This window comes from Hyperolius riggenbachi, chromosome 7, assembly GCF_040937935.1.
Source record: "Hyperolius riggenbachi isolate aHypRig1 chromosome 7, aHypRig1.pri, whole genome shotgun sequence".
In the NCBI taxonomy this organism is placed as follows: domain Eukaryota; kingdom Metazoa; phylum Chordata; class Amphibia; order Anura; family Hyperoliidae; genus Hyperolius; species Hyperolius riggenbachi.
Genome location: NC_090652.1, coordinates 6956357 through 6970816, shown reverse-complemented (window position 1 = coordinate 6970816; position 14460 = coordinate 6956357). Strand labels below are relative to the sequence as shown.

The following is a 14460-nucleotide window of genomic DNA, read 5'->3' as shown; positions in this document are numbered from 1 at the left end:
GCACGCGTTGAATAGCCTGCAGCGTGTCATTGGGATGTTGCGGTGCGACGCAGTCAGCGGCGGTAGCTATTAACTCACCTGACAGGAAAATGCCGGTTCCCGACGATTAAAATCTCCCGGGTGCGTCGAATCGCAGCGTACCGAAATGCAGCGTTGGGTGTGAAGAATAAAATGAAAGTCTATGGACTTTCATTTTACCTTGGTTAACGCAAAGTTTCGACTTTGCGTCAAAACGCAGGAAACGGGCTCTAGTGTGAAAAAGCCCTCATAAGCTCTGAAATGTACAAAGTGCAAAACAGAGAGAGACATCGACTTCCTCAAGCTTTTGCCTTTGAGATCTAGAGTTTGACAAAAATTAAAGCATCTCTAAAGTGAAAGGCATACGGAGGCTGCCATATTTATTTCCTTGTAAACAATACAGATTGCCTGGCAGCCCTGCTAATCATCTGTCTCTCATAATTTTAGCCATAGCCCCTGAACAAGCATGCAGTTCAGAATTTTCTGACTGAAGTGTGATTGGATTAGCCACATCCTTGTTTCTGGTGTTATTCAGATACTACTGCAGCCAAATAGATCAGCAGGGTTGCCAGGCAACTGGTATTGTTTAACAGGAAATAAATATGGCAGCCTCCATCTGTGGTTCCTTTTAACCATCTGTATCCCTGCGCAACCGACTGTATCACACTGCTGCTGAAAAATAACAGCTGAACCTGCTGGCTCTGGTTGTCCTGGGCATTGTGTATGGTTGTCCGTCAGGAGACAGCGATGTCTGAGCTGTGCGAACGCCACATGGTGTGCTGAGAGATGGCTCTTGGCTCTGCACCGTGGATACCGCTGTCACCTGATCTCCTCCTGTCGCACTGTCTGCCGGAGATCGCTGTCACAGTATCCTCCCTGGGCTGGGGAACATCTCACCTGCGCTCTCCTCTCTTCCTCCGCAGGATCTGGAGAAGCTGACGGCCATGTCACAGAAGATGAAGGGTGGAGGGGGTGTCGGGGGAAGGGATGGATCCGAGACCCCCGGAGGGTCCAGTGCAGACGGAGATGGGTCGCACCACTCAGGTGAGACACAATGTGTTATTGAGTGATGGATGAGTTGGGGAGGGAGCTCCAGAGGAGGGGAGAGGGTGGAGAGAAGTCTTGTAAGTGGGAGTGAAAAGACAGGAGGATATTGTTAGTAGAGCGGAGAATGCGTGTACGATGGCATCTGGAAATAAGGTTATTTAGATAAGGAGTAAGGTTGTACATTTTGTAGATGACTGTCAGGATTTTGAATTGCATCGTCTGTGGCAGCCAGTGAAGAGAGTGGGATAGGGCTGGAGATACAGGGGAGGAAAACACACACAACATACACATACACTAAAATACATTTTAAAAAATCTCCCATCAAGTTATTAACACCTTATTAATCCCCTATACCCCCTCCCTCATAGTTACCAAAAAAGACACAAAAATGACAGCATTTAAACAAAATACATAAATAGTTACATTCAAGCTTTTTTAATATGTACAGTGGGTCATGAGGGTATATTACTGTTACTTTTGCAAATAAGGGCTTGTAATCATTGATAGAGTATAAAAAAAACAAAAACATAAAACTGAAAAAATACACCTTTTATTTCCAAATAAAATATTGTCACCATACATTGTACTACTGACATCATTTAAATGGTGTAATAACTAGGAGAAATGGGCAAATAATATGTTTGGGTTTATAAACAGTAGCACATTTTATTTTTAAACTATAATAGCCTAAATCTGAGAAATATTTTTTTTTTCATTTTTTTCTTCATTCCTTTTAAAATGCATAAATTAATTCCCAGCAAAAAGTATCATCAAATGAAAGCTTAATTTGTGGCAAAAAAAAAACAGTGTATAGATCAGTTTGGTGTGATACATAGCGATAAAGTTATTAGCAAATGAATGGGAGGAGTGAAATGTGAACACTACTGTGGTTTTTAAGGGGAAATAACCTGTGGTAGGGAAATGGTTAAAAATGTGAAGTGTTATATATCCTATATTTCCCTATACAGACTTCTAAGCATCGGTCAGATAATTGGTTTTCTCGGTCTGTTGTTTTGGAGAGATGCACCTTTACTTGGCGTACAATTCTCTGTACCTTTTGTTCCATAAACTGGGGTTTTATTTTCTGCTTCTTAAGCTCAGAATAAACAAATAATGTCACTCAATGCCCTCCTTTTCATCTAATAAGGGCTGGGACCCACTATAAAGCGCGATTCGCTATCGCTGAGCACTTTTGGTAGTGATTGTTGTGGTGGTTTATAAGCGATTTTGAATTTAATGCAAGCAATTTGTACAGCGATTGCGATTTGTGATCTCCAAAGCGATTTGCGAGTTCCATAGGTTTGGTAGTAAAAGGGCTGCAAAGTGGCTTTGCAAAGCGATTGAAAAGTGATTTTGAAGTGATTCTATAATTTTGTTTGGAATCGCGATTGCTCAAGAAATGCTGCCGGACTTGTGATGGCGGAAGGAAACTGCACTCGCTACTGCGGGATCACCTCCGATCACTTTCATTAACTCAGCGCTTTTTGGAACCGTTGGTGATTCCAGAACACTGACTGAATCAAGTCTAGTGTTCACCAGATCACAACGTTGTGATCACACATTGGGTGGGAAAATTGTGGGAAATTTTGGACAGAATTTGAGGGAGACGTGTGCCAGGGAGAGATGTTTTCCTTGCATGTATACATGAATTGCTGAAGTTGTGTTGTGACATCTCTTGCAGGCTTGGATCAAAGCTTATATGCCCATCAGCAAGCGTATATCAACCAGCAAGCCATGCTACTGGTGAGTGGGAACCGGCTGTCTTGTAGAGTAATTCTTTCCCTGCATCTGAATTAAACAATCATACAGGGACCACATCCAACAACCGGAGAAGAAAAAGGAAAAGTGTACCAGTCGCCCTATGCAATGGCTTGGGTATTCTGTGTATTCAGCCCCGTTTCTAGGGTCAGGCGAGGTGGTTGTCCGCCTGGGGTGCAATTCAGGAGGGGGGCACAGTGCAGGAGGGGGGAGCGGCTGGCACACAAATCCAGCGGGGGAGGTGGCCTGACTCCTCCCTCCCTCATCTCCAGCATACTTGAGCCTGGTGGTGCAATTTTTACACCCTTGCCCTTGGAGCAATACAGCATAGAAACTGCCCTGTATGTATTGTATCCCTTGTGCTTTAAAGAGAACCCAAGGTGGGTTTGAAGAATATTATCTGCATACAGAGACTGGATCTGCCTATACAGCCCAGCCTCTGTTGCTATCCCAAACCCCCCTAAGGTCCCCCTGCACTCTGCAATCCCTCATAAATCACAGCCGTGCTGCTGACAAACAGCTTGTCAGAGCTGGCTGTGTTTATCTCTATAGTGTCAGTCTGCTGCTCTCCCTGCCTCCTGCAGAGCTCCAGTCCCCGCCTGCATCCCTTCCCTCCCTGCTGATTGGAGGGAAGGGACGGGGGCAGGGACCGGAGCTATGCAGGAGGCGGGGGAGCAGCTGAGACTGACACTACAGATGTAAACACAGCCTCACAGCACAGCTGTGATTTATGAGGGATTGCAGAGTGCAGGGGGACCTTAGTGGGGTTTGAGATAGCAACAGAGGCTGGGCTGTATAGGCAGATCCAGCCTCTGTATGCAGATAACATTCTTTAAACACACCTCGGGTTCTCTTTAAATCGTGAGGTTGAATTTGATTGGCTGCTGAGGAAAATTGACTTTTTACTTACTCAGTTTGCTGAAAGTTTATTGCCCATATAGTCATAGCTGCTAAATGTATGACATTTGGATTATATTAGGTAAACATGGTAGAGAAAATATAAGTTAATTAGTATGTTAAAGAGGAACTCCAGTGAAAACAATGTAATTAAAAAGGTGCTTCATTTTTACAGTAATTATGTATAAATGATTTAGTCAGTGTTTGCCCATTGTAAAAGCTTTTAAATCCCTGATTTACATTCTGACATTTATCATATGGTGACATTTTTACTACTGGCAGGTGATGTCAGTGGAAGGAGATGCTCCTTGCTTTTTGGCAGTTGGAAACAGCTGTAAACAGCTATTTCCCACAATGCAATGAGGTTCACAGACAGGAAACTGACATCACACTGTGGGAGGCGTGTCACCACAATATCAGCCATACAGCGCCCCCTGATGATCTGTTTGAGAAAAGGAAAAGATTTCTCATGTAAAAGGGGGTATCAGCTACTGATTGGGATAAAGTTGAATACTTAATCACGGTTTCTGTTATTTTTTTAATTATTTTTTTTAGATTTTATTATTTCCTGATTCAGACATAACTTTTGTCACTACTCAGAATCCAGAACCCCCTTGGTTAGCTGTAGGATGGAGATACTTCAGAAACATCACCCTACACAGTTATTAAAGGCTGGACTTGCAGATTTAATAATGTAGGGGCACTACAGCGAAAAATTGTAAAATGTAAAATATGTGCAAACATATACAAATACGAAGTGCGTTTTGTCCTGAGTAAAATGAGCCATAAATTACTTTTCTCCTATGTTGCTGTCACTTACAGTAGGTAGTAGAACTCTGACAGAAGTGACAGGTTTTTGACCAGTCCATCTCTTCATAGGGGATTCTCAGGGATTTATTTATTTTTCAAAAGCAGTTAGTGAATGGCAGTTGCTCTGTCCAACTGCCAAAAAACTGCGTAGCAAGCAGGGAAGCTGGCCAGCATTATTCTTTAAATCCTTCTTAGGGAATATCTTTATCAAGAATAAAAGCCTTGCTGAGAATCCCCTATAAAGAGATGGACTAGTCCAAAACCTGTCGCTTCTGTCAGATTTCTACTACCTACTGTAAGTGACAGCAACATAGGAGAAAAGTCATTTATGGCTCATTTTACTCTGGAAAAAAATGACTTCTTATTTGTATAAGTTTGCACATATTTTAAATTTTACAATTTTTCGCTGTAGTGCCCCTTTAATGATGTTGGATGTCGTGTCCCCTTCGTCTTCCATTTTGTCCTCTAAGTCAATAAATATCTGTTGCTTCTCCCATATCCTTTTCTGTAGGCCCAACAGATGACTATGCAGGCCATGGCCATCCAACAGCAGATGGTCACAAGTGCAGGCGCCGAACCTCCTCTCTCCAGGGAACCCAACCCCAGCACTCCATCCAGCCGGACCAATTCCTACAGGGTGACCCCAACCGTGGCCCCGATGCCCAGAACCGGGGTTCCACCACAGGTACTGCTAACATTCCTCTGTATCTCTGTCTTACCAAACTGTCTGTACAGGCCCTGTAGTGACATATAGCAGAATGCAGTAAAGAGGCCCTGTAGTGACAAATAGCAGAATGCAGTAAAGAGGCCCTGTAGTGACATATAGCAGAATGCAGTAAAGAGGCCCTGTAGTGACATATAGTAGAATGCAGTAAAGAGGCCCTGTAGTGACATATAGTAGAATGCAGTAAAGAGGCCCTGTAGTGACAAATAGCAGAATGCAGTAAAGAGGCCCTGTAGTGACATATAGCAGAATGCAGTAAAGAGGCCCTGTAGTGACATATAGCAGAATGCAGTAAAGAGGCCCTGTAGTGACATATAGCAGAATGCAGTAAAGAGGACCTGTAGTGACATATAGCAGAATGCAGTAAAGTGGCCCTGTAGTGACATATAGCAGAATGCAGTAAAGAGGCCCTGTAGTGGCATATAGCATAATGCAGTAAAGAGGCCCTGTCGTGACATATAGTATAATGCAGTAAAGAGGCCCTGTAGTGACATATAGTAGAATGTAGTAAAGAGGCCCTGTAGTGGCAAATAGTAGAATGCAGTAAAGAGGCCCTGTAGTGACATATAGCAGAATGCAGTAAAGAGGCCCTGTAGTGGCATATAGCATAATGCAGTAAAGAGGCCCTGTCGTGACATATAGTATAATGCAGTAAAGAGGCCCTGTAGTAACATACAGCAGAATGCAGTAAAGAGGTTCTGTAGTGACATATAGCAGAATGCAGTAAAGAGGCCCTGTAGTGACATATAGTAGAATACAGTAAAGAGGCTCTGTAGTGACATATAGCAGAATGCAGTAAAGAGGCCCTGTAGTGACATATAGCAGAATGCAGTAAAGAGGCCCTGTAGTGACATATAGCAGAATGCAGTAAAGAGGCCCTGTAGTGACATATAGCAGAATGCAGTAAAGAGGCCCTGTAGTGACATATAGCAGAATGCAGTAAAGAGGTTCTGTAGTGACATATAGCAGAATGCAGTAAAGAGGCCCTGTAGTGACATATAGTAGAATGCAGTAAAGAGGCCCTGTAGTGACATATAGCAGAATGCAGTAAAGAGGCCCTGTAGTGACATATAGCAGAGTGCAGTAAAGAGGTCCTGTAGCGACATATAGCATAATGCAGTAAAGAGGCCCTGTAGTGACATATAGCAGAATGCAGTAAAGAGGTTCTGTAGTGACATATAGCAGAATGCAGTAAAGAGGCCCTGTAGTGACATATAGTAGAATGCAGTAAAGAGGCCCTGTAGTGACATATAGCAGAATGCAGTAAAGAGGCCCTGTAGTGACATATAGCAGAGTGCAGTAAAGAGGTCCTGTAGCGACATATAGCATAATGCAGTAAAGAGGCCCTGTAGTGACATATAGCAGAATGCAGTAAAGAGGCCATGTAGTGACATATAGCAGAATGCAGTAAAGAGGCCCTGTAGTGACATATAGCAGAATGCAGTAAAGAGGCCCTGTGGTGACATATAGTAGAATGCAGTAAAGAGGCCCTGTAGTGACATATAGCAGAATGCAGTAAAGAGGCTCTGTAGTGACATATAGCAGAATGCAGTAAAGAGGTCCTGTAGTGACATATAGCAGAATGCAGTAAAGAGGCCATGTAGTGACATATAGCAGAATGCAGTAAAGAGGCCCTGCAGAATGCAGTAAAGAGGCCCTGTAGTGACATATAGCAGAATGCAGTAAAGAGGTCCTGTAGTGACATATAGCAGAATGCAGTAAAGAGGCCCTGTAGTGACATATAGTAGAATGCAGTAAAGAGGCCCTGTAGTGACATTTAGCAGAATGCAGTAATGAGATCCTGTAGTGACATATAGCAGAATGCAGTAAAGAGGCCATGTAGGGACATATAGTAAATGCAGTAAAGAGGCCCTGTAGTGACATATAGTAGAATGCAGTAAAGAGGCCCTGTAGTGACATATAGCAGAATGCAGTAAAGAGGCCCTGTAGTGACATATAGCAGAATGCAGTAAAGAGGCCCTGTAGTGACATATAGCGGAATGCAGTAAAGAGGCCCTGTAGTGAAATATAGCAGAATGCAGTAAAGAGGTCCTGTAGTGACATATAGCAGAATGCAGTAAAGAGGCCCTGTAGTGACATATAGCAGAATGCAGTAAAGAGGACCTGTAGTGACATATAGCAGAATGCAGTAAAGAGGCCCTGTAGTGACATATAGCAGAATGCAGTAAAGAGGACCTGTAGTGACATATAGTAGAATGCAATAAATTATTTAGAGCGCCCATTTTTTAGTTAATGGTTTACTTGTTGGCCACATCCTGGATGCCCTTACATGAAAATGGATATACTGTTTACAGTGTCTGTGTTGGCCAGGGCAGCCATCAGGGGGGGGACAACTGACACTGCAGTGAGAGGCCCAGGGCTTCTGGGGGCCCTGGGTCCCCCCATAGCGCTGGAAAGGCTGCATGTGCTGGCTTCGGGCCTGTGGCTCACTAACCAGCACACCGCATTCCAGAACTATAGGGGCACCTATACCTGGCTAGGGCAGGCAGACGAGCTGAGACAGAATGGGACAAGAGGTAACACAGGGGGACAAAAGAGGCACAGGGAGAAAAGAGATGAGATCACACAGAGGGACACAAAAGAGGCACAAATTGAGGTGAGACAGAGGGGGGGACAAGAGGCACAGGAAGAAAAGAGGGGGACAAAAGAGAACGGATAAAGGATAAGAACGGACCTACCTGTCCCTATCTCATTTGTTAACCGGGGACTACCTGTATTTTGCTAGTATTTGGCTCTGGCCACAACATGCCACGGTCACGCCCACTTTTTGCCGCATCACGCTGTGCATGCCGCTTTCTTCAATGTCGGAGCCATGCACATTCTTCGCGCACAGACACGGGGGTGGGGTGGCCAGTGGGTGGGCACAGCAACCAGTGGGTGGGCCCAGGGAGGGGGAGGCCCAGGCCTGATGATGTGTGGGGGGGGCCCAAAATTTCTGATGGCAGCCCTGGTGTTGGCCAAAGTGTCTCAGATACTTCGATAAGTAAGGCCTGACAATCATGTGACCTGCTATGTTAATAATGTTATGTATGTAAAATGTTAGCTATGCTGATGATATTAACCTATTTTAGTTCCTGGATGTAGAAACTACGTCCAGGAACCATGCGCGCTCCCGCGGCCGATCGCGTGCACGCGCGCTCCCGGCCCGCGGTTCGTTAGCCAGGCAATCAGTGAATCGGGCTATGGTGCCCGATCACTGATTCCTCTCCCCCGCTGAAAAAGCGACAGCTTCTCTCGGAAGCTTAGCTTTTTCTGGCTGTTGCCTCCCCCATGCATCTCTCTAAGCGTATGTTACGCTTAGAGTGACGTCATGTAAACAAACTCATGGCCGCCATCTTGTGTCTAAAAAGTAAAACTACAACTAAAAGTAAAAAAAATAAAACTCAAGACACATTTACATTATAAAACTATTGTTTACATCCCACCCTCCAAAAAATACCGAAATAAAATGCTTAATATAAAAAAGAAAAAACATTACAATAAACAAAAAAGAAACCATGTAAATATTTACCTAAGGGTCTAAACCTTTTAAATATCAATGTAAAGATGAAATATTTCGATATTTTTTTTTATTTTAAACTTGTAAATAGTGATAGATGCAAAACGGAAAAAATGCACCTTTATTTCCAAATAAAATATTGTCGCCATACATTGTGATAGGGACATAATTTTAACGGTGTAATAACCGGGACATATGGGCAAATACAATACGTGAGTTTTAATTATGGAGGCATGTATTATTTTAAAACTATAATGGCTGAAAACTGAGAAATAATGACATTTTTCCGTTTTTTTCTTATTCTTCCTGTTAAAATGCATTTACAGTAATGTGGCTCTTAGCAAAATGTACCCCCCAAAGAAAGCCTAATTGGTGGCGGAAAAAACAAGATATAGATCAGTTCATTGTGATAAGTAGTGATAAAGTTATAGGCTAATCAATGGGAGGTGAACATTGCTCAAGTGAAAACGACGGAACGCGAATGGGTTAATATCATTTACGTCTGTTTCTTCTTACTAGAAGAACGTTGTGAGCGGGTCTCCTCCCTATAGGACACGTTCCACCGTCTCGAGAGAAGGTTCATTCCATCAAAGTTCATTCCATCAAAGGCCGGGTGAGTTTGCCTTCAGCAAAGGATTGGCTGACCAGAAACATATCTTAACACGTGTTGCCAACTCTCTGCCGTTCTTTCTCGTTTGTTGCAGGTCCTTCCAGGGCAGAAGACCTCATCCATCACAGCGCTTTAAATTCTGAACATATTCCGGAGCCCACACACAACATCAAGGACATCATTAGTCAGTACAAGCAGCCACCTGGAGTCCCTCATGCAGTCCGGCCGGTGCCCGTACCCGTAAGGTAAGACTTTAATATTATTTATCCTAGTAGTTAGTGATGGCGGGATCTATCTTTAACTACCTTAAGGCATGATGAATGCGGTGGCTCCCCCAGAAACGCGTAATGCCAATTGGCGTTAAGTCCTGGGGGCGTGGTTTGGAGGGGATTGCGCATATCCGCTTGAATGACGGAGCTCTGCTTCGTTATCGGTCTCCCATCTGCGATCTCAGCTAGGAGACTGTTAGACAGCGCAACCGCTGTCTATTTACGTTGTACATCTATTGCAGCGCTGTACTGGGGACAGCCGTGTCACTTGGCTGTCCCCTGGGGAGACACAAGAGCGATCGGCTCTCATAGGCTGATGCCAATGACAGCCGATAGCTGTCATTGGCAAAGCTCTGTTGGTGGGCAGAAAAGGGGTGGGGGGTCACTTGTGTGCTGTGTTGTACGGCCCTACAGCAAGTTCTTAAAGCTGCAGTGGCCTAAAATGTAAAACATAGCCTCAGGGTCGGCCCCGTACTGCGCCTGCACAAGCGGCGCTGTCAATCACGGCCACGTTGTCTGCGCTGTACTGTGCAGGCGCAGAAGTTCTCAGTACCGGCGGGGATACCAGGCCGCGGACTGCGAGCGGAGCTGCGTTGTGGGACATGTGGCCGTGCAGGAGCTGGAGGAAGCCAATGGTAAGTAAATCTGGGGGAAGCCCTTGCAGCCTGATGATTCCTTTAAAGAGGAACTCCAGTGAAAATAATGTAAAAAAAAAAAAAAAAAAAGTGCTTCATTTTTACAATTATGTATAAATGATTTAGTCAGTGTTTGCCCATTGTAAAATCTTTCCTCTCCCTGATTTACATTCTGACATTCATCTCATTGTAACATTTTTACTGCTGACAGGTGATGTCAGTGGAAGGAGGTGCTGCTTGCTTTTTTGGCAGTTGGAGACCGCTGTAAACAGCTGTTATTTCCCACAATGCAACAAGGCTCCCACAGTGTGATGTCAGAACCATGGTCCTGACATCACACTGTGGGAGGGGTTTCACCACAATATCAGCCATACAGCGCCCCCTGGTGATCTGTTTGGGAAAAGGAAAAGATTTCTCATGGGAAAGGGTGTATCAGCTACTGATTGGGATGAAGTTCAGTTCTTGGTTACTGGTTCTCTTTAAGTGAGTTGGTTTTTTAGTTGGTTGGCGTGTGTGTACATACTTGTCAGGTAAACAACGTGTTGTGTGGTTGATTGTGCTTTATGTTGGACGTGGGTTTGATCCTTTAGACCAGGGAAGCCCCCTCCAACCTCAGTGGGGTGGGGGATATATACAGCACAAATGGGTCAAGAGGCACCCAGATGTAGTCAAAAACACTAAAAATGTAAAAGTCGAGGTGGATTACCTCAATAACAACATTCTCGTAGGACGAAAGGTTTATTGAATCTAGCTGTATCTACATCTGGGTGCCTCCTTACCCTTTTGTACCTGTTTTTTTTTGAGAATATATTTCAGCTAATTGAGGCTTTTGTGGGTTTTTATCTCTTTTTCGGTAGGAAAGAGCCTACAAAAATATTTGGGAGGAAGTTGGATCCTCATGAAGAGGCCCTGAAGATCCTCCGAGGGCAGATGGGCACCCGGCCAACGATGGCGTCAACCCCAATTTCCAATATGTCTTATGTGCCTAAGGTACGCTACATCCACCTGCTATATGTCTATAGGTGGCCACACACCATACAATACAAACAGGGGCGTAACTAGAAATCACTGGGCCCCCCTGCAAAACTTTGGATGGGGCCCCCTCCCACTGCACTAAATAGGGACTTTCTTGAAATCTTTGCCTACAAAACTTTGTATGATTAGTTATCAGTGGCTGAGCAGATGCAGTCATTAGAACAATTGTGCAGAGAGCAGAAAGTTTTTTCGCTCCTTTCCCTGAGTTGTCAGTCTTTAAGGAGGGGGCCTCCTGTGTCTTCTGGGCCCCCCTGCAGCTGCATCCCTTGCAGGGTCTATTGTTACGCCCCTGAATACAAAGCTATGATTTTACAACAAATTCGAATGAGAAGTCTGAAAGGGAACCTGAGAAGAAAGAAGTTTAAGGTTCCATACTCCCCTAGGCCTTCCTCCAGCCCCCTTTAGGCCGCTCGGTCCCTTGCCGTCTCCCCAGGCCTCTCCTGTCCCCGGCTTGATGGCCCGGTAATGTAGCTGAGTCGCGCTTCGCCACACGTATGCCTCCGTTGCGCTCCCACAGCCAGGAACATTCTGCGCCTGCATAGTAACTACTGTGCAGATGCAGAATGCTCCCAGCCGTGGGAGGACAACGTGATGGAGGAGCGTGAGCGGCCGGGCCGCACATGCGAAACCTGGCCAGAAAACCGTGCCGCCCAGCAGGGGACAGGAGCGGCCCGGGGAGGCAACGAGGGACCAAGCGGCCTCAAGGAGGCTGGAGGAAGACAACAAAGGAAGTATAAAACCTCAGACATAGCTCATCTCAGGTGCACTTTAAATTTCCTGTTTTTATCAATATACAGTAAAGGTGGCCACACGTGGTAAATAAATGTATATTTCTTTTCAATTTAAGAATTTCAATCTTTTATTTATTTTTATTTTTTTGATTGATTGTAACTATCTTTGACTTTATGTTTAATTATTTGCCATATTTTGGCATTCAGCCTCCGAGAGAATCTGTGGCTATGGTTAAACCCGTTCCCAGCATCAAGAATAAGAAACCCGCCAGTCCACCACCCGTCAGCCACGTCAGGCCGACCACGGCTCCGCCTCCAGGTAAGAGACCAATAAGGCTTCTTCTGTCTGTCCGCTGTGTTTTTTTTATTTATAAACCTGCGTGAATTATCAAGACTAGGGAGATATAGTCCAAAGGGTTGTGGGTGGGCACTCCATGTAAGTCCAGGTGCCTGATACTGTGGCATAGGCAAAGTGACGTACATAAACGTCAATCAAGTACCTCAGCACACTGATTTTTAAGCAAGCACGCTCTTTATTGAGCAGTTTGTCTTCACATGAAAAAGAGCCTTGACAATTGTTTCGGGGGGGGGGGGGGGGGGCATGCAAGGTCCCCTTTTATCAAGGCGTGTGGTAACAAGCATACGGCATTGACAAGCAATATACACTAACTTAATCCTCAATACTTCACCCCAAACATGACCATGTGATGGCATCTCCAAACATCACATAGTAAACATGCATGTGTGATCCTTTCCAACATAAGATCAAAGTCGTTTGCATCAATATTATTCATTACAGTGCACTCAGTGCTACTGTATCTGCGAGGGCTTACCTGTCCCCGCGGTCCCTGCATCGCTCCTCATGGAGACTAACCGCTCAATAAAGAGCGCGCTTGCTTAAAAATCGGTGTGCTTATATACTTGATTGACGCTAATCCTAAATAGGACTAGAATCTTTCAGTCTTATTTTGTGTTTAAAAGCTAAAAACACAAGTGTAGGACAGGGGTCACACTTGTTAGAATCACATGCGATTTGCAATTCTCGGAAGCCGCAATCGCCGCACGCGTAATGTATTTCAATGGCAACTTATTTTTTGAGTTCATTTGAAATTTCTGTTTTTTAAGGTAATTAGATACATTGGCCTCAATTCACTAAGCTTATCTCCTGTCTTTAATAACGTTTCTAAAGTTATCACCATGGTGATGAGGCATGTAGTATTCAGGAAACATTTTACCTCAGGCAAACCTAACGTTAAAGAGACTCTGAAGCGAGAATAAATCTCGCTTCAGAGCTCATAGTTAGCAGGGGAATGTGTGCCCCTGCTAAACCGCCGCTATCCCGTGGCTAAACGGGGGTCCCTTCACCCCCAAACCCCCCGCTGCGACACTTGGTCACAGACTTGGTCTCTCCTGGAGGCAGGGCTAACGGCTGCAGCCCTGCCTCCAGTCGCGTCTATCAACGGCGCATCTCCGCCTCTCCCCCGCTCCTCTCAGTGAAGGAAGACTGAGAGGGGCGGGGGAGAGGCGGAGATACGCGCTGACAGACGCGCGTGGGGCAGGGCTGCGGCGGTTAGCCCTGCCCCAACCAGGAAGCGCTCCCCCGCTGCACGGAGGGGATTTGGGGGTGAAGGGACCCCCGTTAAGCCGCGGGATAGCGGCGGTTTAGCAGGGGCACACATGCCCCTGCTATCTATGAGGTCTGAAGCGAGATTTATTCTCGCTTCAGACTCTCTTTAACTCTTCTGTCTTTAAGTTAACTAACTCTTCAATCTTTAAAATAACTCCAGAATTCTAAAGTTAAAAAGACAGGCTGTTAATAAACTGCATGTGAAAATAACTACAGAGGAGGTAACTTAAGAAATGAAGAGATAAGATAACTCTCTCACTGTGTGGAGGTAAGTTTTCTCCTGCCTTATTATCTCCAGCATGATCTTAGTGAATTGAGGCCATTATCATGTTACTTCATATAACTTAATTTATATTCACGGAAAAATGTCATGACAAAAATGTATATACAAATGCTAATACAAGCACAAAAATTCTGCCAAAAAAGATCCAAAGAATTGCAAATGTAGATTTGTGCATGCAAGGAACTGCATGCAGGAAATTCTAGGACAAGTGTGACTGGCCCCCAATACATTTATTGTCTTAGGTGAATGTCAGTCTTTTAGGGCTGATTCACACTACAAGAGCTGTATAAGCACCAGAGATTTTGAAAATCTCTTGCTAATGCAATGCTATGGGGGATTTTTACAAAATCACATCGCTCCAGTGTGACCACACACACAGGATAACATTAGCAAGAACTTTTAAAGTCACACAGTGCTTAGAAAAGCTCTTGTAGTGTGAACCAGTACAGTCTTACAGCTCCCATCTTGAATTACTGACCTTTTCCCTGCACTCAGA

At 44.7% G+C, this 14460-nt stretch overlaps 1 protein-coding gene across 1 annotated transcript in view; it reads left to right on the top strand.

The window, feature by feature from the left end:
* Positions 1–14460, top strand: part of MYO15A (myosin XVA) — a 175999-nt gene that overhangs the window by 87630 nt on the left and 73909 nt on the right. Inside the window, exons 34-40 of the mRNA XM_068246380.1 lie at positions 942–1062; positions 2747–2808; positions 5042–5215; positions 9294–9387; positions 9479–9629; positions 11146–11278; positions 12262–12373. Coding sequence (XP_068102481.1) covers positions 942–1062; positions 2747–2808; positions 5042–5215; positions 9294–9387; positions 9479–9629; positions 11146–11278; positions 12262–12373 — 847 coding nt within the window. The remainder of the gene's footprint in view (positions 1–941; positions 1063–2746; positions 2809–5041; positions 5216–9293; positions 9388–9478; positions 9630–11145; positions 11279–12261; positions 12374–14460) is intronic.